Source organism: Cydia splendana, chromosome 22 (assembly GCF_910591565.1).
Source record: "Cydia splendana chromosome 22, ilCydSple1.2, whole genome shotgun sequence".
NCBI classification, from domain to species: domain Eukaryota; kingdom Metazoa; phylum Arthropoda; class Insecta; order Lepidoptera; family Tortricidae; genus Cydia; species Cydia splendana.
This window is the reverse complement of record NC_085981.1, coordinates 1,194,610-1,218,906: the sequence shown is the minus strand read 5'-3', so window position 1 is coordinate 1,218,906 and position 24,297 is coordinate 1,194,610. Positions and strand designations below refer to the sequence as shown.

At 40.7% G+C, this 24,297-nt stretch overlaps 1 protein-coding gene across 1 annotated transcript in view; it reads left to right on the top strand.

The window, feature by feature from the left end:
* LOC134801650 (serine/threonine-protein kinase Wnk-like) overlaps window positions 1-24,297 on the top strand; it is a 73,317-nt gene that overhangs the window by 32,190 nt on the left and 16,830 nt on the right. The window contains 15 exon segments of the mRNA XM_063774269.1: window positions 35-178; window positions 517-681; window positions 14,939-15,035; window positions 15,480-15,571; window positions 15,814-15,988; window positions 16,659-16,880; window positions 17,072-17,281; window positions 17,283-17,426; window positions 17,935-18,069; window positions 18,539-18,706; window positions 19,288-19,428; window positions 19,882-20,081; window positions 20,832-21,096; window positions 21,538-21,760; window positions 23,974-24,077. Coding sequence (XP_063630339.1) covers window positions 35-178; window positions 517-681; window positions 14,939-15,035; window positions 15,480-15,571; window positions 15,814-15,988; window positions 16,659-16,880; window positions 17,072-17,281; window positions 17,283-17,426; window positions 17,935-18,069; window positions 18,539-18,706; window positions 19,288-19,428; window positions 19,882-20,081; window positions 20,832-21,096; window positions 21,538-21,760; window positions 23,974-24,077 — 2,485 coding nt within the window.

The window sequence follows — 24,297 nt, the reverse complement described above, 5'->3', positions numbered from 1 at the left end:
GCAATCAATAACTGAATATGTGTACTTTTTTCAGGCCGAAAGTGAAGGATCTGCTGAACCACGAGTTCTTCGGCGAGGACATCGGCCTGCGGCTCGAGATCGTGGGCAGAGACCTTGTGACTTCCTCCGACATCGCCAAAATACAGTTCCGCCTTAAAATCATTGATCCCAAGAAGCGGTTAGTGATCCTTGTATAATTTAATATATAAATCAGTGAATTGTGCAAAAACACATTGTATTACTGATGTGTTTCAGAAAGTTTTCAATAAGATCGACAAAATATTAGCAATTTTGTCAAGGAATTAAAGAAATATTGCGAAATTAGCTGCTCTGCGGATTTCATTATCGCGCAAGTTACATACATGCAACTCACGCAACTCCCTGGTTCTGTGTAACTGTAAAAGTGCCAGTGAAAAACAACTATAGAGTATAATTTTTGGATTTTATTTTATCCTGACGCGATATCGTCGGTGACAAGTGAGATTAAAAGATACTAACGATCCATCTCGCCCACAGATCGTACACCCACAAAGAGAACGAAGCCATCCAGTTCGACTTCGATATGGAGCGCGACGACTGCCAGGACGTCGCCAACGACATGGCGAAGGCTGGGCTCATCATGGAGGAAGACGCCCGGCTGGTGTTCAAACTGCTCAAGTCACAGCTTATAAGCTTAACCAGGTAAGTGATAGATAACTACCCCCCACCACCACCAGGCATCAAGTTCGTTTAAGGGTAGCCGTGACGGAGGACTGCTTCTAGTGTAACCGAATTGATGAAAGCTACTCCTAGTGCCGAGAGAAGTTTCAGTTTCGATTTCGGCAGGATTCTGCATCAAAATCATGTTTCGGCTGAAATTTCCGATCCGGCCGAAACTAGAACAAAAGCGAACTTTCGGTTTCGCAAAAAAATCCAGTTTCGGTCGGACAATCGTTTTTGCCTATATATCTTCCATTACTAAAATCCGTGATGAAACTGATGAATGAAAAGAGAGAGAGTGAAGAGTCAATTTGAGTAAGTACTTTCCAAACGAGTTGTAAAATTGCCACATCAATTTCATGAGGTGAGCGTGTTCATTTAATCTGTGGTAGTGGCGTAGGGTTTAGGTTTTAAAAAAGGTTTTATTTCCAGATTTTAGCATTACAGCTTAGGTAATGCTTGTAAAAACTGGGTTGCGACTTGCGATAAACAAGTCTTATGCCACTTTAACACTTTAAACTCTCGCGTTTTGTACACATATTTAATTACACAAACGGGTCTACCGCGATATAATTTCATTGTTTTTACCTTTAATTCCGACGTTTCAGCTGAGTTGCACCAGCTGTGGTCACGGAAAGACTGACGTCCCAACAAATGTCAACGGAGATATTAATAAAACACCACTAAACTACCCGAAATTAGTTTATAAAAATGTTCGGGGTAGACAAAGAAATTGCAGCTACCCGTTAAAGTTTAATGTTTATTGTCCACGGCACGACACGCAACACTCACAGTATCCGTACACTGGTCCGAAGATATATCCGCTGGTTTCAACATTTGAATCACTGGTCCCCAAGTAGACGATAATTTGTACCCGTCCTCACGATTGAAATTTTTAGGGTGTTTTTTAATTTCAATCGCCTCTCTCACTCTCACACTCACTCACTGGTTATGCCACTTTGCCATTTTCAGTTAAGATTAGAAAATTTCGCGATTAAATGAGGATGACATTAGATAGTGTGGAACAGTATGCAAAACCGCAGGAGAATAAATCATACTCAAACGGAAGCGTACAACACGCGATACGCGTAATCACAAACCAAATGTGTTGCATCAGCAGCGACCCTGACTCGCTGTTTCCAATCATACGGCGTTGCGTGCAACGCAGCCAGCCATAGATAACTACATTCCTGCAATTTTAACTTGGACACAACTCTATTAATGTTACGGTTCCACAAATCTAATCACCGAAAACTCATTCCAATGTGACTAATAGGAACATACACAAGCTAGTGAATCTTAACTGTAAAAACCTATCAATATAATCCCTATTCCATTTTACTGACTGCTACGCACTTTACTCTAGTTAGATAAAAAAAAACCGGACAAGTGCGAGTCGGACTCGCCCACCGAGGGTTCCGTACTTTTTAGTATTTGTTGTTAGGCAACAGAAATACATCATCTGTGAAAATTTCAACTGCGTAGCTATCACGGTTCATGAGATACAGACTGGTGACAGACGGACGGACGGACGGACGGACAGCGGAGCCTTAGTAATAGGGTCCCGTTTTTACCCTTTGGGTACGGAACCCTAAAAATAGTAATATGCCCTGCCTAAACTAAATCGATTGAAATAAATCAAAACTCAAAGACAACAAGACTTGCATGATCAAAAATCCTAAGAAACAAAACAGTTCAATGAAATGCCAAAATAAATCCGCAAACGGATTATACTAGACGGCATCCCGCCCAGACGAATTACAACTTTGATCCCTTATCTTAACGTCTACTTTGGCATATCGGTCGTAATGAACTTTACCAATCCGCCCCAGTCACGCGATATGCAAAATCCCGACCTTTAACAGATGTTCTATCTATATAGTCCTTGGGTTTTCGTTAGATAGCTTCAGAACTATTAGTCAGGTAGATAGCGATACGATTGTTTATTCGGTAGTCTTTAGCTGTTGTCTATAAATAAGTAACAAATGCCATGGAATCCAATGTTAAGAGAATGATTACTTATAGTCATATATATTATATTATACTAATCTAATCCGCGACATTGTCCACATACACGCCATTAAAAACTGTCAAGCCAATTTCAATTCTACGTATAAAGAATATATGTGTTTCAAATTTTAAGATTATATGCATTGTCTGTCTGTATACATACATAAATATAGATAGACTCGACTGCTTTATTTATTTTATTTATAGATTTAGCCTGTTTCATATGCCGTGCCGCGAATCTAATAGAAAATTGAAACGATGTACCTAATTAAAACAAAAACTTAAAAAAACAATTAATGCTGCGCCACCAAAACATTCCTCTAAATTTAAAAGAAATGACGAAAATTCACAAGACAGACTAATAAAAACTTCACTTTAGCGTTCGGCACAGACAAGACATCCTCCATACTGAGCATAGTAGCGCTACCCCCCTCTGCCACAAATATACGGTAGTACTCCATTTTCGAGTCAGTGTCTTTGTGTGACGCCCGTGTCTTTGAACGGACCAATCACGGCACGGGACTCGCTCACCTCGTATTACCCCGTCCCGCACCCTTGTATTTTTGGCAGCATCGGTTTCATGAAATAATTGCTCTAAGCTCCGTCTAGAGGATTCCTAGTCTATGGCGTTTGGTAAACGGTTATGCGAATCGCATCTGAGTAGTGCAATTTGAACGGCTATTAAAGCCGGCAGATTGCCGCGATCGGCCAGACGCCGGTTACGCGGGTATTATTATGGGGGAACTTGCGTCAATGGCTTTAGAATGATGTTTTATGTTTAAGTATACTACGTACGACAACCCACGGCTATTAAATTGCCATTCATGTGTCAGGGGACACGCATTTTTTACGAACCTTAAACAAACATGACTCAGTAACAAATATCTGTGTCATCACACAAATAAATGTCCTTATCGGGATTCGAACCCGGGACCGTCGGCTTCATAGGCAGGGTCACTAAACCGGTCGTCGTCATATAATATATACCTACTGCAACACACAGTCTATGCAATTTAACTGATACAAAATTATGAGGTGCCATTAGATTCGGCTCAGTTTAGGGAGTGACAGTATATCACATTAGCTTTGGGAAGCCTAACCCCAATTGGTATTTGTAACTTCATAATTGGACTTATTATTTAAAATAGTGCTATAACTGTAATGAGCGACATAATGTAAATTACGTCGTGCATTAATTTCCAAGAACACTGGCCCGTGAAATTAGGCTAATTAAAACATATATAACGTTTACCTACATAATACACGGCTACACATAATATTAATACGGTTACCGTACCATCGCCCACACTGTTAACTGACAGTACGTAAACCTTATTACAAAAGGCATAAGGTTCACCCATGGACAATTGAGTCGCTTAACTTCGAACTCGGGTAAATCCATCTGTCAGATCATGCGATTTTGGTATTAAGAAAAGGTAATAGGGTAGATATTTGCTGAGAGGGTCGAATGGATTTACCCGAGTTTGAAGTTAAGCGACACAATTAAGAGTGATAAACTGAAATAAATGTCATATACTAAGAAAAAGTGACCAAGGCCTCCAGTGCCCCAGGCAGGGCATACTTGGAAAAATTCGACCTATGCCGCTGTGGCCCGGTGGCCGAATGGCACAGGCACCTGCCGCGATAGCAGAGGACTCTGGTTCGATTCCAGCCTGGGGCACTGGAGGCCTTGGTCACTTTTTCTTAGTATATGACATTTATTTCAGTTTATAATTTATATAGCAGTGTTTCTACTTGATAAAAAACAAATTAAAATATTTTCTGAAAATAATTTAATTTGTTCTAATACTTCTAATAGTTAATTAAGAGTGGTGCTGTTTGTACATACGCCTGTGTCAGCTGTCACTTCAATTTTCGAGCACGGTTACTGAAATGAAATATAATTAATATATTTTTGCCAATTCAGATTATGTAACACGCGTTAAAACGTGGAAAATATTAAGAACTTATCCCTAAGCCTATACAATAAGATTACAAAGGTCAACTAAGTGTAATTCAGCTAAAATAATGTGTACACCATTTATTACTAACACACTCATCACTTTTTCGACGACACTATCAACTACACTTACTGTGTTTGGTTTGTAATATTTTTTTGCTTTATTTTTTTTTACTATTTTGTAAACTAGTAGATGAATAACCTGATGGTAAGCAATTACCTCCGCCCAGGGGGGTTGTAAGTGCGTTGCTGGCATTTATGAGTAGGTACGCTCGTCTGGAGTATCGTATTTAATGTACTTTATAACCCCAGTAGTGATTTAATTCTCTTTGACCCCAGCTAGCTTTTACTCGTGACTTCGTCCACGGTTAGTAGGTCTCTTCCAAACTCTGTTTAACTCCTTTAGTGGATGAATTCTGGAATAAAAAGTTTCCTTTATCCACGCATACGGTAGTTTTACTCCGTTTTCGAGTCGAAAGTGTCTTTGTGTGACGTCGGTGTCTTTGAACGGACCAGTCACGGCACGGAACCTCGCTCACCTCGTCACCCGCACCCCCGTATTTTTGGCAGCATCGGTTTCATGAAATAATTGCTCTAAACTCCGTCTACAGGATTCCTATTCTATGCCTCACAATCATGTTTACTATGTAAGTTGGTAAACACGCATGCTATTATTGTTATTGCCTAAACCGTTTGTTACCGTATTCAACAAAAACAAACAGTAAACAAAAGAGCATAAAACGACGCCATAATTACCTTTCCTCACATGCATAACCATTAGCTAAAAAACTCTTCACATGATTCACGCCATTTTAAATCGTATTAGAAAGCAGTAAAAATGCAAACACGTGAATTTCATACATGGTTTTGCTTTAGCGCTGCGCAAAAGTAAAAGAGCGTATGAGCTATATAACACACTAACTTTATAGGCCCTTTTAAACTAATACGTCAGTAAGTAAATGTGATCCACCACTTATTTCGCGATCGCAAAGTATCTTCTACTTCAATCATACCAATATAAACCTTATCTGAATTAAATAAAAGCATACGCTTGCGAATTATTGACATGGTTTCTGCTTTAACACTACGCAAAACTAAAAGGGTATATGCGCTTTGATATCTCATATTTCATAGGCTGTTTTATTCAAATACACTGAGCTATTATTCTTAACGCATGCAAGTTTGCCTCGAGCGATCCAATATATTTATAAAATCCAAATACCGGATTATTTTGGGGTAGTGTTCCTGAATGTCAAAAAATGTGTTGAGATGGTCATACTAAACATGTTTCCCCGTGGCACTAACCAAAAAATCGCGAAAAAAATCTAATGGACACGTAATCTGTAAGTAGACGATACGTATAAGCTCGTATATATTTTATCACGATTTAAATATCGGTAATAATACAATTTTGACATTCAGAATCACGACTCGAGGTGATTCTCGGGTCGTGATTCTGGGTGATCCCAGTATGTGTAGTTGTTACCAATGTCAAGGTTTTTTTTACACTAGTTTTGCCGAGCTGTTAGCTCACTTGAGCAATAGCGTAAGTGAGTTCCATCAGTCGGTTACCGAACGCCACGCGTCTCTGTCGAGTATGGACATTGGTGATAACTTTAATTTCGTGTATAGTTAGCGATGTGTTATAAGTGTGTAGTGACCGGTTATTTTGTGTTTTGTGCAACAGAGTTTGTGTGTAAGTTCTTAAAAAGCTGGGAGACGTTTTTGGAAAGTTTGTTTTAAGTATTGACAGTTTTTATGGTTACGGGAGACCGTTGGAAAGTTTTTTAACTATGCGTAGTACTATCGATTTAGAAATCATTGGTATTTAAAATTAATATTAAAATTGTTACTCATTTAAAAAACGGTAGCAGTAATTATGTTTCTCGAGGTAATTATGCACTTTCCCTGACCTCTATATATTGCATAATTTACTATATTTTGCATATGTTATTTGCAAAATGCATTCTTGTGGACAAATAAAGGGTAAGTCCGGTTTATTATACATTGGGAAAGTGTGAAACAATCGTGAACATATTTCTTATTTCTGTGAATTGTATATAATAACTATCGACCCGCCCCGGCTTCGCACGGGTCAACAAATTATACACCTAAACCTTCCTCAAGAATCCACTCTATTGATAGGTGAAAACCGCATATAAATCCGTTTTTGAGTTTATCGCAAACATACAAACACACAAACAGACAGCCGCGGCGGGAGACTTTGTTTTATAAGGTGTAGTGATAAATGTGAATTTGAATTGTTTACTTTGATATGTAAGATTGTTTGTTGAATGACATTATCTTTGCAAAAAAATTAAATCTGCCCATTTAGTGTGATATTCTTTATTATTCTTTGTTAAAAATTGTTCTATATTTTGCAATAAATTCTAGAGATGCAACGGATAGTTGTTTGGCTGGATACCGGATACCGGATATTTGGCCTGACCATCGGCTGAATATTCGGTATCCGGCCGCCTAATATTCGGCCGGCGGAACTATACCTACATTTCGGTTTTTCAGGTGCGCATTATGCAGGTTTTGGCCTGTTACCTAGTGAACGTTCGCGCGGACTCATTTCTAGGTTCGAAATGAGTGCGCGTGCAAGTGAGTGAAATGCTTAAATTGTTTTAAAATAATAAACGAGTACGATTATAATCGTGACTGTTTCTTATTCCAATTTTGTTTACTCCAAAATCAAGCAATGTTACTATCCGGTATCCGGCCGGATAGTAGACAACTATCCGGTATCCGGCCGGATGTTAAAATAAAGGCCGGATAGGCCGGATATCGGATAGTAACCGAATATCCGGTGCATCTCTTTATAGATTTTATATTCGTAACTTTATTGTAGTTGTATATTTCCTCGTGTAAACGAAATTGTATATATCAGCGGAAGTATATACTGTCTTATCGCTCTTTAACTAGTTGGCATTGATAATTTTTAATTGAATGGGTTTCCCCGCCAATTTAGTTTTGCACATTACATGAGCATCAAACACGAATCGTACGTTTTTATACGGTTTTTTTTTAACTGAAAACGAATTTGAATCGTAGGTATATAATGTAAAACTTGCCATTTTGGCGCAACTTGTAGAAACAGTTTAAATATCGATACCGTAATGATCAAAGACAATACAAACTGTAACTGTACAATACTAACTGTAGTAAATATTTACCATACTATCGCCATAAATATTTGTCATATTTTCGTAGTAAGTATTTCTTTTATTCTGACAAAAGAGCTCAGACATACATTACCCGATACAAAAACTCGGTACAAATAATCTATGCAATGTATCTCTGTATGATAGTTTAATTAAAGGACAGACATTTTCTACAACCTAGTTACAGTCAAATACCTACCTAGTACCTTGCCACAGGCACAGTGAAAATATAATAGTATGAGGTCTCTAGCGACTTTCATATTGATTGTGTCTGTGACAGTACAGTGTACAGTCAGCAGCAGAAGTTGCGAAGCGGGCGAGGTGTTCAAAATTACCTTGACACGCTCTTATTATCTTAACAATAAAGTCGCGTCACGATCATTTTGAACACCCGCGTAGCAACTTCTGCTGCTGATTGTACTATAGAACCAATGCCTTTTATCAAAACGTAATGGATTACATAATACCAACGTCAGATCAACCACAAACCCGTCTAGAAGTAATTTACTGCCTTAAGAAATCGCAAGTAATTCCACAGAATCATGAAAACGTTGCCAGGGCAACATCCCCTATACCTTCACTATGAACCTTAATGCTTAGGTATTACGGTTTAGTTTCGTTTAACATTGATCGTCCGATAACTGTTTACCGGCGACCTTGCGTGCTGCAGACTGGTAATTATTTATTGATTCGATATTACCATTGTTATTTTAATGCGTGTGTGTGCATTATTATATTAATTACAGAACCAGGCAATTATGTACGTTCATGTTTTTTTAATTTTTACTGGATTAATTATGCTGACTGTACTGTACCATACAAGCGAAAAAATACCGACTACTACGGGTTTCTTTAAAAAATAACCTATTTCAAAATGGCTAAAATATATGAGTCGCTTAACTTCAAACTCGGGTAAATCCATCAGTCAGATTATACGATTTTGGTATTAAGAAAAGGTAATAGGGTAGATATTTGCTGAAAGGGTCGAATGGATTTACCCGAGTTTAAAGTTAAGCGACACATATATGTGTCGTTCCACGGCAAACGGTACCTTATGGCGGCTGGCGCTTACGTTGCATAGCGCCGCAATTATATTGGAGCGGCGTTAATAATAGCGTAAGCGCCAACCGCCATAAGGTACCTTTACCCGCGGGACGTCACATATGGAGCATACCTCATAAAAATAAATCTATTGAAAGTTCCCTCACCTAAATCGGCTTACTGGTAAGTTTATAAAATTTTTATGTTATAAGATACAAACGAGCAGACGAATCACCTGATGGTAAGCAATTACTATCGTTCATGTGGTGTCCATGGATGATAGTAATTGCTTACCATTACCTTATCAACACCCCTCTGGGGTTGCAAGTGCGTTGCCGGCTTTTAAGATGGGAGTACGGTCTTTTCTTTCAATTAGGATTGACTCTACGATGGAACACACGGCACATACATACCTCTAAATACATACACTGCTACACTGCGTGTGAGACGGGCCTTTCATTATAGGTGTCTAACGTGACTCTAGTCTAGAGGTGAATGTCATGCAATAACAAAGAAATGATATAGCGCGCGAAGAATTGCCGTCATTATGTCATTATGAAAACGCATACAATAAACGCCTATATCCACTGTTATCCAGTCATTTGCTTGATTTCTTTTTATTGAACTCTATTGCCTAGGTAATAAGGGCGCTGGTAAATAGAGTTGGCAAGTGGATATTGATCGTTATCAATTATTATAAAAACAACGGATTCCGTTTCCACACCCACGCATTGCGCTGTGCATACAGTAATCTAATTGTTTGCGATCAACATAATTAATCACAAGTCCAATGTCAACACAGACAGACTTGTTTTTTCTTCCTCGCGTTATCCCGGCATTTTGCCACGGCTCATGGGAGCCTGGGGTCCGCTTGACAACTAATCCCATGATTTGACGTAAGCACTAGTTTTTACGGAAGCGACTGCCATCTGACCTTCCAACCCAGAGGGGAAACTAGGCCTTATTGGGATTAGTCCGGTTTCCTCACGAAGTTTTCCTTCACCGAAAAGCGACTGGCAAATATCAAATGATATTTCGTACATACATAAGTTCCGAAAAACTCATTGGTATGAGCCGGGGTTTGAACCCGCGACCTCCGGATTGAAAGTCGCACGCTATTACCGCTAGGCCACCAGCGCTTCAACACAGACAGACTGAAAAACAAAAGGTCCTCAAAAGTTGTACTACATTAACCCTTTAGTCCGTAGCGGCAACATCCCATACAACCATTTCCAGTCGCCGTTACGACGCGGTGTTGACACATCTTGTGTCGACACCGTCTGTTTCGGTCACAATTCCAGTCGCAGAGTCGTCGCCGTGTCGACACAGTTACCAGAAATGGGGAAGGGTCGACACATGACACAAAGTGACATAAAGTGTGGTCGCCGTGTGCACACATTGTTTCGGGTTTGCGACTACTTTATGCCAAAATCATTCGTTCATTCGTTCATTTTGTTCCTGTCAAATGGAAACTGTCAGATGGAAAAATACTTAAATAAAAATAAGTGACATTAATACGCCATCTCTAAAACGGATTACAAGACGTAATTATATATTGTTTGCATTTATATTACAATATGACTTAAATTATTATGGGGAATTAAACTGCTCGAGTGATTTGATAAACTAAGTGTAATATAATCAACGCGCCACCACATTGTTTTAGTTTAGCCGGAAATGAAATTGTTTACTTCTCAGTGCCTGTGTTCATAACTATATTATTTGAAGCATTTTTAGTACTTCGATGCGTATACTATACTTAAATAACAGAAATAACGCTTTACATACTACGAAACTTGTTAATTATGATGTATAAATATGGTTTAAGGCTGAGAAATATTGCAGTCACAAAGTAGTTGCAATGTTTCGACTTTGTGTCGACTCTGTGTTGACACATGACACGCGCTGTCAAAAGTAATAACAAAGTTACTGGTATGTTACTGGATTTGCAAAATGGCTCCTTGTGTTGATTTGTTTTCAGATATTCTCAAAGTGTAAAAATGCCGTGGTCAGAGATGGGCATTAATCGATTAACTGTTTATTCGACTAATTAATGGAATAAAAAAAGTTAATTCTCAAATTTTAATCGCGATTAGTTTAGTCGACCTAACATAGATTGAAATTGAATTAATCTGAATATTAATCGAATAAATTATCGATTAAATCTCGATTGAAAGTTGACAGGGGGCCATTTTTGTACGTAAAAATAATAGAAATGTCTTGCATGCAGATGGTAGCAAAACACTTTGTCATAAAAGTCGAGATGGGTGTCGATATATAGGTTTTAGGGAGTGCCGATTTCGAAAATAATGACCATTTTGGAATCCGAAATGGCGGCCATGCACTGTGTCATAAAAGTCGTCATGGATGTCGTTTTATACGTTTTAGGGGGCCCCAATTTTGAAAATGATGACCATTTTGGAATCCAAAATGGCGGCCATGCACTATGCCATAAAAGTCGTCTTGGGTGTCGTTTTATAGGTTTTAGGGGGCGCAGATTTCGAAAATGATAACCATTTTGGATTCCAAGATGGCGGCCATGCACTATGTCATAAAAGTCGTCATGGATGTCGTTTTATAGGTTTTAGGGGGCCCCGATTTAGAAAATGATGACCATTTTGAAATCCAAAATGGCGGCCATGCACTATGTCATAAAAGTCGTCATGGGTGTCGTTTTATAGGTTTTGGGGGGGCGCAGATTTAGAAAATGATAACCATTTTGGATTCCAAAATGGCGGCATGCACTATGTCATAAAAGTCGTCATGGGTGTCGTTTTATAGGTTTTAGGAGGCGCAGATTTCGAAAATGATGACCATTTTGGATTCCAAGATGGCGGCCATGCACTATGTCATAAAAGTCGTCATGTATGTCGTTTTATAGGTTTTAGGGGGCCCCGCTTTCGAAAATGATGACCATTTTGGAATCCAAAATGGCGGCCATGCACTATGTCATAAAAGTCGTCATGGGTGTCGTTTTATAGGTTTTGGGGGGCGCAGATTTCGAAAATGATATCATTTTCAATTTAAAAATGGCGGCAATGCACTATGTCATAAAAGTCGTCATGGATATCGTTTTATAGGTTTTAGGGGGCGCAGATTTCGAAAATGATGACTATTTTGGATTCCAAGATGGCGGCCATGCACTATGTCATAAAAGTCGTCATGGATGTCGTTTTATAGGTTTTAGGGAGCGCAGATTTCGAAAATGATGACTATTTTGGATTCCACTTTTATGACAAAATACGTAGCCGCCATCTTGGATTATAAAATGATCATCGTTTTCGAATTCTGCACTCCCTAAAACCTATAAATCGACATCCGTGACGACGCAAGTTATCTTTATTTTCAGATCTAACAAATTGCTACAGAATACAAAGGACAAAAAAGAAGCAAATAGGTAATGAAACAAGCAAAAATACAGATGATTCCTCGACGCAATTGGGTGATTCTTAAATTGTGTCCAGATTTTTTTGTCATAAAAGTTTATATTTTTCACATATTACTCTCACAAGTTCCGTGACATTTCGACCTTGTAATTTTTTAAGTAAATGTTTTTGTTTATCTATGAGGATCTCACTAGAATAGTATAATCAAGGTATGTTTATATTTGATGAATGAAATAGTAACGCAAAAAAAAAAAAAATTGTGTCTTATATTCCTGCCGAAGACTTTTATTTTACCTTTTCCTTCTACACAAGTTTGGCCAAGTAATAAGAATTTAGGGCTCTCAATTTTATTTTGACTTCTACAACAGTAAAGCTACAAGGCCATGTTTGGTATCGTTTTCGTATAAATTCGCAGTACCAAATTTAGTTAATGTATCACATTGACACCATTCCGAAGTAAAAACATATAAACTTATTAAAATACTTTCTTTTAAACTCCTCTTCACGCTTAAACTGCTGAACAGTTTTAATTTAAATTTGGTACACATATATTTTGAGTCCCGAGACAGGATATAATAAGTTATCTCAAAAATCATCCTTTAAAGGTGTGAAATGAGGTGTAGGGGGGAATTCAGAATTGACTTCTTGAAGTTAATACTGTTTAAGTTTAGGTTTGAAGTCATGTTTTTTCATAATTTTTAACTAAATCAAAGATGTAGACCATCCCAAATTTCATATAAATCGGTTCAGCGGTTATTGATTTCCCGTACAAATTTCCACGCCACTTTTCACACCTTCAAAAGATGATTTTGGTTATAAGATCTATCCTATGTCCTGTTCCGGGACGCAAACTATTTCTATACCAAATTTCAACGAAATCGGTTCAGCGGTTAAGCGTCAAGAAGAGTTTCAAAAAAACCGGCCAAGTGCGAGTCGGACTCGCGTATTAAGGGTTCCGTACATTAAGTCCGACTCGCGCTTGACTGCACATTTCTAATAGGTTTTCCTGTCATCTATAGGTAAGGAACTATTTTGTGTATTCAGACGGACATACATACAGACGCACGAGTGATCCTATAAGGGTTCCGTTTTTTCCTTTTGAGGTACGGAACCCTAAAAAAATGTATTTTTATTTTGTGGAATGGTGTCAATGTGATATCTTAAATGGATTCAGCACCCCAGATTTATACGAAAACGATACCAAACACGGCCTAGCACCTTCACTGATATAGATATATCAAGATAAAATTGAGAGCCCTAAATAAACTTTCAAGAGCGGATATCTCAAAAACTATTCAACATATCGAAAAAATTGACTGAATAAACTTGTAACAAATTAAATTAACTTTCATTTTGTATAAGTGGCCATGTCGCTGAGATGCATAGTTTCCGAGATATAATCGAAAAACGGGAAAATGGGACCTTCAAAGCCCCCTCTCTCCCCCCCGCTCAAGGGCTACGACCGGGGACTTTTGATATGTTCACCTCCTAACTTGTCAAACCGACTTACGGAGTCAAAAATTGTGTTCCGAGCATTTCCCTCTACAACTTTTGGAGCATTCGTTGCCTGACCTAAGTAGCTTATTCAATTTCTTTAAAAACTTTTCTGTAAAAGGTTGACGGGTGTTGGGTGTTTATATGGTTTCGGTCGATTATTATCATTTGCATTGCCCATGATGACTTACTAGAATTACGAGCACACGAGACACTAATAGTAGTTTGACAAACCTTGGTTTTCAAGAGATATTGACATTTGCTGTCACAAATTTGCTGTCAGATTTAGTCGCAAACCGCACACAAAGTGCACACAAATGTGTCGACACCTTGTTACGGAAAAGTGTAGACACGGCGACGACACTTTGTTTCGAAACAATTCTAGACACATTGTGTGGACTCTGTTACGACACATCTGACATTTAGTTACCACTTTGTGATTCTGCGACTGGAATGGTTATATGGGATACTTTGCCATCATACTTAAAACAAAAACGCATCTCATAAGAACTACGGTTCGAAATCGAATGACTAGAAAGGAATGTCAAATGGTTAAAGGGTTAAGTCTTGGTCCGAAGTATTATAGAAATAGAAAATATTTATTTGGCGTAAAAACATATATTAGGTTCAGCAAATTAAATAAGTAAAGAAACGTACACCAAATAGGATGCCGCTCAGCATAAGCAGTGTCTGTAAGACATGGCGCTGGGTTTCAGGGCACCCAAAAATAAAACTAAAACTAATACAGAAACAGAACAAGACAGAACACGTGTAAGAAAGAAGGAGAGAGAGATCACATATATTTCTCATAGTTCAAAAATATGTATTTCTTTTGGAATATGTCCGCTTACTTATAAACTTTGTTGGGGTGCGAGTAAATACTTTTTTAGGTTTACTTAAAAGAGGTAACGGATTTGCAGTTTCTGATTGGTGGCGGTAAATTGTTCCAACACTTCGTTGCAGCATATCGGAAGCTGCCACTAAAAACGGGCGTACTGTGTTGCGTAACGTTAAGATTGAGAACACCTCGTACATGACCTTTCGAAAACTTAAGTTTTTCAAAAAGATAAGACGGCTGTTTATCGCGAATGACTCCAAAAAGCAATGAAGCAAAGTGCAAAGTATCGTTTGCAGAAGTATGTGCTTGATAAGAATTAATTAAGAATGATGTTTGTTCCCAGGGAGAGGAGTGAGAAGAAGACCCAGATGCTATTCAACCAGCAGCTGATAGAGCAGGACAGACAGCAACAAATGTTATTAGAGCAGCAGTTAAGGCAGGTAGGTGCGGATTATTTAGGCTTCTCGGACTTGGTACTAGATAACTTACAGTAAGTAAGGACTTTATTTTAGTTATTCCGAATGCAATTATCGCACTTATTAATGGTTAAGCTTATTGCCCACGAAAAAAGAGTTTTGAACCAAAAACCGTTACAAAAAAGTAAAATTTTCCTGTAAGTTATTAAATATGCGTCGCGTCTGTATCTCGCACGCGAGACTACCTGCCCCTTTCTAATTGATACAGTTGGGAAAAGTCGGTTTGTCTATCTCGCCCACGAGATGCTGTCGTAGCGCACTCGTGCTCAAACTATGAAATTCCAAGGGGTAGTTAGTTAGAATGCAAGTTTAAAAATGTATGAATTGATTATGTGCAGCGTGCCGGCGTATTCAAGGACTTGAAAGTTAGATATAGACCAGAATTGTCAATGTATGAATTCATTCCAGGTTAAAATGATCCAGAACCAACAAGTTGGCCCTGTAGAAGTAACATCTGGACTTTTAAACGGCGTCGGATCTCAACCTTTAGCGGCCGTGCAGTAAGACTTAACATTTTCTATTGGCTATGTGCGAAGGTGTATAGTAAAGCGATTAGATAGTAGGTGGCGTGACTGTCGTGCACGTAGCGAATAGGTCTACCACTAAACTCAGGCGGTTTAGGTCGATCTATAAGTAATTTATTATTAAATTTTTACTTTACATAAGAACTTCATGCAACCAGCTTTAGCTGACGACACTAACTTCCCTTAGGAAGAACGATTAACAAAAATGTATATTCCAGGTTAGACCAGCAATCCCAGCTCCTCCAAGCGCAGCAGCAGCTGTTCCAGCAGCAATTCCAGCAGCAGTATAGCGAGGAGGCGATGCAGCTGCTGCAGCACAACCTGCGGCAGCAGGCGCGCCTCTCCCCCGCCGCGAACGCCCCTCCCCCGCACCAGCTGTTGCAGCACCAGCAGGTATCCATCAATGTCATCTTGGCCAGTCCACTGCAGGACTCACTTGCCCCATCCAGCTACAGCGCGCCACGCGATTCTCGTCACCTCCACTCCAGAACGTTATTGCAACTTCATCTTGCTAATTCACTGAGCTATGTCGGTAACCTTGGTAAGATAAACTCACAGCAAAGCTCTTTCTATAGCACGCTGAGCAACCTTGAGCTGGTGGATACGTTGCACAGCAGGTATATTAGAGGTTACAGCAGTCCCAGCGGTCGCAGCAACGATTCCATCAGTTCAGTGAGCAGTAATCTGGCAGCAGCTGCACACAAACAGCTGCAGAACCAGCAGGTACAGTGATACCTTTATTGGTTGCATTTTTCTGTGATCCACAATTGAGAGTACTCAATCCAAAAAAAAAATGCAAATGTTGGCGCTTTTTCACGTTTTTAGTATGTTAGAATTATTATAACGCACCTAAATCACAATATTTTGACGCATGCTATCAATAGGAACAGCTGCATAAACAACAGGTATGATGAAATCAATTAGTGAATTCATGAGCATCTGTCATGAAGAATTGGTCCACATTCCAACCTGCTAAATTTTATAGTTTTCGACAGGTAAAGCGTCAGTTACATCCATAATCATATCATCATAAATATATCTTAACAGTTCTTTTTACCTCCAGGTTTTGCTAGAACAGAACATGAAACAGCAAGCCCTGATGGAGCAGAATCTTCGAAATCAGCAACAGATGTTGGAGCAGACGCAACAACTAGAAACCCAGCAGTTGGACCCGCAGCAGAACAGCCTGCTCAGCCAGCAGTGCATCGCCAATGAGATCAGCAACCAGCACCAGGCGTTGCAGCAGCACATTATACAGCAGCAGCAGAACATCATAGCTCAGCAGGTGTGTGAGACAACCTCCAGGTCTTGCAGTAGTAGACATTTCCAAGAACGCGTATCACCTTAGGCATCCACTTTCTGATTTAGAGATTGCACATGGACACATTTTGGTGTTCACATTTTTAAGTATAATTTCAAAGTATCAGCAATGTTGCAAATCAAAAGCACCAATAATTCTAATACAACTTGTTGCAGGCGGTGGCCATCCAGCAGAAGCAGCTGGAAGAACAGCTAACACAAGAGAACTTCATCGCACCTCCAGCCGTAGCCCCCAACCAGCTGGACCCCTCGCTCCAGAACCTCCAGAACGTGCTGGCGCAGATCATCCAGCGGCCTGATAGTCTTCAAGCTCGCAAGGAGTCGGAGTCTGAGCAGCAGCCGCAGCCACAGGAGGAGCTACAGCAGGTCAGTAGCCCCCTACCAGCTAGACCCCTCGCTCCAGAACCTTCAAAACGTGCTGGCGCAGGTCATCCAGCGGCCCGATAGTCTTCAAGCTCGCAAGGAGTCAGAGTCGGAGCAGCAGCCGCAGCAGCAAGACGAGCTGCAGCAGGTTTGTACACTGTCCATGGGTTGCGACCGCTTCCAGGTGATACTGCGCTCAATAACAACTACCAATAGTGACCACTTGGCTAGTCCACTAAGCTTCGGAACCTGGAGGATGTTTGGGCTCAGATCATCTAGCGCCCCGATACCCTTCAAGTATCGGGTAATCGGGTTTCAAGTATTGAGTCTGGAGACTGGTCAGATCTCCTTCTGAATGAGATGTGTCGTTCTATCCTGTCTTGAGACTCCACAGTAACCACTAGTGTCAGCAATAAAACAGTTGCAAATCCTTAAGACCATGGTGTGTGGTCTTTTGAGCGGCCGGATGTCGAAGTGGTTAAAAGGCCTGTTCAGCAGAAACGAGCGAGATACTTACATCAACCTACTTGCTCATACATCGTGTCATCTATTGTTTGTAATTTTAGACTACTGAAAATTCAGGTCCATAATCCTTTTGGCTGCACAGTTTAATCTTACTTCTGCAAAATTTTAACTTCTGTTTTTGCTTTTTACAGCAACAACAAGAGCAGATGCTGCAAATGCAACAGAACCAGCTGTACCAGCAGGCGCAGTACATCCCCCAGAATATCCTCCAGGTGGACCCCAACATCCTAGCGCAGAGCCAACAGGTCGCACAGGCTCAACAACAGGTAATATTGCTCTTACATATATTCATTAGTGGCTCTATAACTCCGCCATTTTGCAAATTTCTAATTAAAGTTTAAAAAACCATATTAGATCAATGTGGAGAAGACCTCGCTTGGCTCAGGGTGGTATTCCACCTATCCAATGTCTGTCCAATTTGTATTGCGTCTCAAATTTTGCTTTAATAAGAGAGTGAGACGCACTGACATTGCACAGGTGGAATACCACCCTCAGACACAGTCTACCGACCTTCTGTAAGTGAAGTATTAGTACAAACGCAAGAGTTGGAAGCGGTGTAAAAGCTTGTAGCGGCTGTTCCCCAAATTGCCCTGAATTATCGAACCTGCTCACATAGCTTCACGAGAATAGACTGAGAAAGCAAATTAGACCAAGCTGAAACGGAGACGCTATATGACTAATAGGTATTATAACATCTCCAACGTCGCTAAATTTCTAAAACCTCATGACTTCCAGGTGAACCAGGCGCAGCAGCAGCTCAATATGCAGAAGCACATGGTGGCCCAGCAACAGCTGGCCCTCCAGCAGCAGATGATGACGCACCAGCAGCTCCAGGTCCCGGGACAGACGCTCTCCCCCCAGCACATCCGCACCCTCCAGCAGCAGCAGTACCTCGCGCAGCAGGTCGGTGTGACGTGCAGGTCAAAAATAGGGCCAATTTTATGTCCAAACCATGTCACGTTGACCTTAGGAAACTTCCGCCAACTTGGAAAATCTATTTTTTTTCTCTGGGTCACAATGGGGATGTTGACTGTGATTAAAATTAATTACATATATCACACCATAAAGTACTAGAAAATTATTAGAAAAACGTAGACAGAAGTTATTTTTTGACACAATGTCTTTTAAATTGGACAAAGTATAAAGAGTAGATAACTTGACCGTGACGTCTCTTGTTCTGTGTTTCATACATAAATTCAATTGTGGCTTTTTAATTGTCGAAAGAAAGTAACTGATTTTACGAGTCAGTGTTTCAACCCTATTGTTTCTCAAACTCTTACAATTTATTTTCTCTACGCACTCTTACAATATCTTTTCAATATATTGTTATTTTACGTTTGACCAATCAATCAAATCAATCAAAAATATTTATTTGCATAAATAAGGGTACAAAACAGGTGGTGTACAAACTTTTCATTCACATACCATAATACCATAAATAATATTATGGACATTTTAAATTAACGTTATTCATTAAATTTCAGGAACTGCAACTGCAATCGCAGCAGAACCTCCTCGACCAGCAGAACCTGGCGCTGTACGCTCAAAAACAGCAGCTCATGGGGCAGCAGCAGCTCAGGGTCGAGGAGATGCTGCGAGCGCAGAGGCCCATGTACCAGCGACAGGTAAAACCCTACTACTGTAACATCTGCAATGGCAGCTCTGAGCCTTCGACCCTTTAGGGTTCCTTGAATAACATCATTGAGCTTTCGGCCCATCGGTTCGCATTTTATTACACTTATCTCTTTTATCTTTTCTGCGGTTCATGTATCAGTGAACATTTTATCACATATTATCACTTCACAAACTATATTTCAGTAATTTATATTTGGCGAACCATAAAATGGCATAGTATATCGCATATGTATCCTTCGCATATGCTTTTGCGATAATTTGGTTGAGAAATGATATTAGACGAATCATTTTTCGTCGAAATGGAAGTACAACCTTTCCTCTTGCTGTACGACCTTCGGCTTCTCACGAAGGCACTAATTGCTTCGGCCTTTGCCTATCATATCACGCATAGCATGATTACAACTCACTGTATCTAACTATTAAGCAATTCTTTTGATTTCCAGTGCTCTGAACAAAGCCAGATCAGCTCCGCGGACGTGCACGATCAACTAGTCAACGAATACCAAAAACCCCTCCAAACGCAGATGTCGGTGGATCACTACAACCAGTATTTGGAGCTGCAGCAGATGCAGAAGCCTGAGGAGTACCACCAGATGCACCAGATGCAGGGGCAGTCGCTGCCTCACAATATGATGAACTTTAGGTAGGTTGTGGTGGCGGGGTCGCTATGTGAGGTGGGAAGTGGGGAAACAAACTCTAGATAGTATTGTAGATATACTAACAGTTAGAAAAAGTATAGTCTAATACAAGCGGCATTTATGAGCTGCAGCAAATGCAGAAACCTGAGGAGTACCACCAGATGCACCAGATGCAGGGGCAGTCGCTGCCTCACAACATGATGAACTTTAGGTAGGTTGTGGTGGCGGGGTCGCCATGTGAGGTGGGAAGTGGGGAAACAAACTCTAGTATTGTAGATATACTAACAGTTAATCAGGAAGGGTAGTTTCCTTTTTAGGGTTCCGTACCCAAAGGGTAAAACGGGACCCTATTACTAAGACTTCGCTGTCCGTCCGTCCGTCCGTCCGTCCGTCTGTCACCAGGCTGTATCTCACGAACCGTGATAGCTAGACAGTTGAAATTTTCACAGATGATGTATTTCTGTTGCCGCTATAACAACAAATACTAAAAACAGAATAAAATAAAGATTTAAATGGGGCTCCCATACAACAAACGTGATTTTTGACCAAAGTTAAACAACGTCGGGATGGGTGACCGTTTTTTTTTGCTTTTTTTTTGTTTTTTTTTTTGCATTATGGTACGGAACCCTTCGTGCGCGAGTCCGACTCGCACTTGCCCGGTTTTATTTTAACTCTAATTTACTACCCGTTTTGTATTTATTAAATACCATATTCTCTAAACATGTTGAGACAATAAATATTACGTTGTATTACAGCCTTGCGGGCGACCGGCAGATATCTAGTCATGAAGGCACCCCGGTGCAGAATTACGCCACGAACCCGCTGCAGATGTACCAGCCCGCCCAGTCCCAGCCCATCCACAACGTCATGCACTACCAGAACCAGATGGAACAACAAGTGGAACAGGTCGCGCAGTTGGCGCCCAGTGTGCCGCAGTCGGTGCAAAGTACTGTGCCACAAACGGTGCAGAGTTCGGTGCCGCAGACGGTGCAAAATTCTGTACCACAATCATTGCCACAGGTATGTCTTTATTGAGTAAACATTTCAGAATGCGATTTAAAGTACTCTTAACAGCAATCTTTAAGAAAGATTTGTTAATAACAGAATGCTGCGTATAAATTTAACCTCGTAAACTCACCGTAGAAAGTTTTCCGATTTGCAATTTAAACCTTGTTCTATAAGTAAATTGGAACGATTTTCGTTTGTTTTAAAACGCAATGAAACAAAAGAAATACTACTTTAAGCTAAGGTTCAAATTACATTTTAATGTACATTTAGACTCACGAGGTTAACACATTTAATGCCAGCGCGAGCTACGCGCTACGGCTACGAGCGTAGCCGATAACATGGGAAAAACCGTATGTAGCGAAAAGCGACTAGGAACAGAGAAACCGCTTTCAATGAATAAAAGATTGCTTAATTTTTTCTTTTAGTGTATATTTACTAACTGAATTGTTGTAGGAGCTGACGATCCCGAACTCGTTGCCTCAAGAAGTTCGACCAGCTGTCTCCGAAGCGCCCCAAGCTTTAAACCTGTCAGAACCAGAGAACGGATCAGGCAATGGCAGCAATAAAGAACAATTCCACACGCCGCTGTCGGAGTTCCCCTCGGGAGCCACTCATGAGGCCGCCATACGCCAGCCTGACCTCGCCTCTGTGGAGGAGAAGCAGGACACCCAGGAAGGTGAGACTTGTATAACACATGCTTGTTCAATCTTTCATGTGATCTTCTCTCCTGTAGCTTGTCTTGCGAGTATGAAAGGGTGCCGCATTAAGACACTTCGAACATTCCTTCGGCCTCGCGATTTAACAGGTGTAACCATAGTGAACTTTGGTTCGTGTCCGATCTCTGCTCTGCTCGCATAAAAGCGTGCTTAAATGGATCGCTTTACGATCTGCAGGGCTTATACGAAGCTCTGCCATCGGCCTCGCTGTTTTATCAGACTTGAACATTGATTCGTGTCCTTGCTCAGCTCTAAGGAAATCTGCTTTGGGCCTCGCAAGAAAGCGAGGTCGCTCGAAGACTCGGACATCGCTTTATACCACCGATGCGTGATGAAACCAACAGAAATATATTCATCGATATTAAACCTTCGTGAGACATATTTTAAACTGTTGAGACGACAACGGTTTCACTCATTTGAATTTTTAGTCGCTATTGGCGACATGTTTCGGGCCCTTCGGGGGTCCTTCTTCAGCCTCGATTGCTCGCGGCGCCAATAGCGACTAAAAATTCAAGTGTGTGAAACCGTTATCGTCTAAACAGTTTAATATATTCATCATTCATTCTTTGTCGTTCACGTTGTGAAAACTATAAAATAACGCTGTTATCATGTAACTGTATAAAAAAACATATCATTCTCTTGCCCTTGTCCCATTCACTTGGGGTCGGCGCAGCATGTCTTTCTCTTCCACACCTCTCTGTCGCCCGTCATTTCATCATTCACTTGCGTTCGTTTCATATCATCTCTCACACAGTCCATCCACCTTTTCCTCGGTTTTCCTTTCCTCGTACTTCCCTCCACATTCATTCGTAATACCTTTCTCGTCACATGACTTTCATCCCTCCGCATCACATGCCCGTACTACGCTAGGCGATTTGCCCTTACTTTTTCTGTTATGGGTGCAACTTTCAGGCTTCCTCTTATATACTCATTTCTTATCCTATCCATTCTCGTCACGCCACACATCCATCTTAACATTCGCATCTCCGCTACATGCAATCTCTTTTCATCCGTCACCTTTAGGGCCCAACACTCTGATCCATACATGACGACAGGTCTTATGACTGATTTATAAATTTTACCCTTCAACCGAAGAGGCATTCGGGCGTCGCAAATGGTTCCCGTGACCTGTCGCCATTTCATCCATCCTGTGCTAATCCGGTTTTTCACGTCACGGTCAATATCGCCATCGCACTGTACGAGCGAACCGAGGTACTTAAAGTCGGAGCAGACCGGCAATGTAACGCCGTCGAGTTCTATGGCAGCAAAACTGGAGAGACCGCCAAAATCGCAGAACATGTGTTCTGTTTTAGATCTGCTGATCTTCAGGCCAACATTCTCCAATTTTTGCCGCCATTTCTCAAGTCTGCTCTGCACCTCGAGTTCGTTTTCACCAACAAGCACAATGTCATCGGCAAACAGCATACACCAGGGTGCCTCCTCCTGTATGTCCGACGACAGAGCGTCCATAACAAGCAGGAAGAGGTAAGGGCTTAAAGCCGATCCCTGGTGCAAGCCTACCGTGACACTGAACTTGTCGGTGGTGCCAGCAGCTGACCGGACGCGTGTACAACATCGGTTGTACATTGACCGGATTAGCTCTACATACTTCCCAGGCACGCATTTCTCTTTCAGAGCCCACCACAAAACCTCTGGGGGTACTCGGTCGTATGCTTTTTCGAGGTCAACAAACACCATATGCAGGTTCTTTTTGGCATGTCTGTATTTTTCGCACAGATGGCGAAGTGCAAAGATGGCGTCTGTTGTACCTCTCCCCGGCATAAACCCGAACTGGTTTTGTGTTATATCACTCTCATCTCTCAGGCGTCTCTCTATCACTTTTTCCCATACTTTCATGCTATGTGACATGAGTTTTATTCCTCTATAGTTGTTGCATTCCTGTACATCCCCTTTGTTTTTAAAAATGGGCACCAGCAAACTGTCGCACCATTCGTCGGGAATGGTTTCTTCATGCAACAACTTATTGAAGAACAAAGTCAGCCACTTACATCCATCCTCACGCAGTAACTTCCATACCTCTCCTGGTATATCATCTGGTCCTACAGATTTCCCATTTTTCATACTTCTCACAGCCGTTCTTACTTCGTCCATACATATTTCTTTCATAAAAAGTTCATAAAAAAACATATATAATGGTAATAATGAATTTCAGCGGGTACAGCGATTCCATCTCCAATAACGGGCGACAAGAAGTCCCGCGGCTCGAAGAAGCGCTCGAGAGAGAAGGACAAGCTGCCCAAGCTTACCGTGCTAGAGGTGAGACTTTTCATATACTTCCACTTTAAATTAAATAATGCTTTCTAATCGCATTTGTTATATTACGAGGTCTACATATATGACTTAGTGCCATTGATAAAAGAAGCAAAATGTATAAAAACTAACCTGACTACGAACACCTCCCTCTCTTTCAAAGATTTCGATTAAAAATATGGGCTCAGTGCAAAACGGCTTGCTAATTCCGATGTCATGCTGTGTG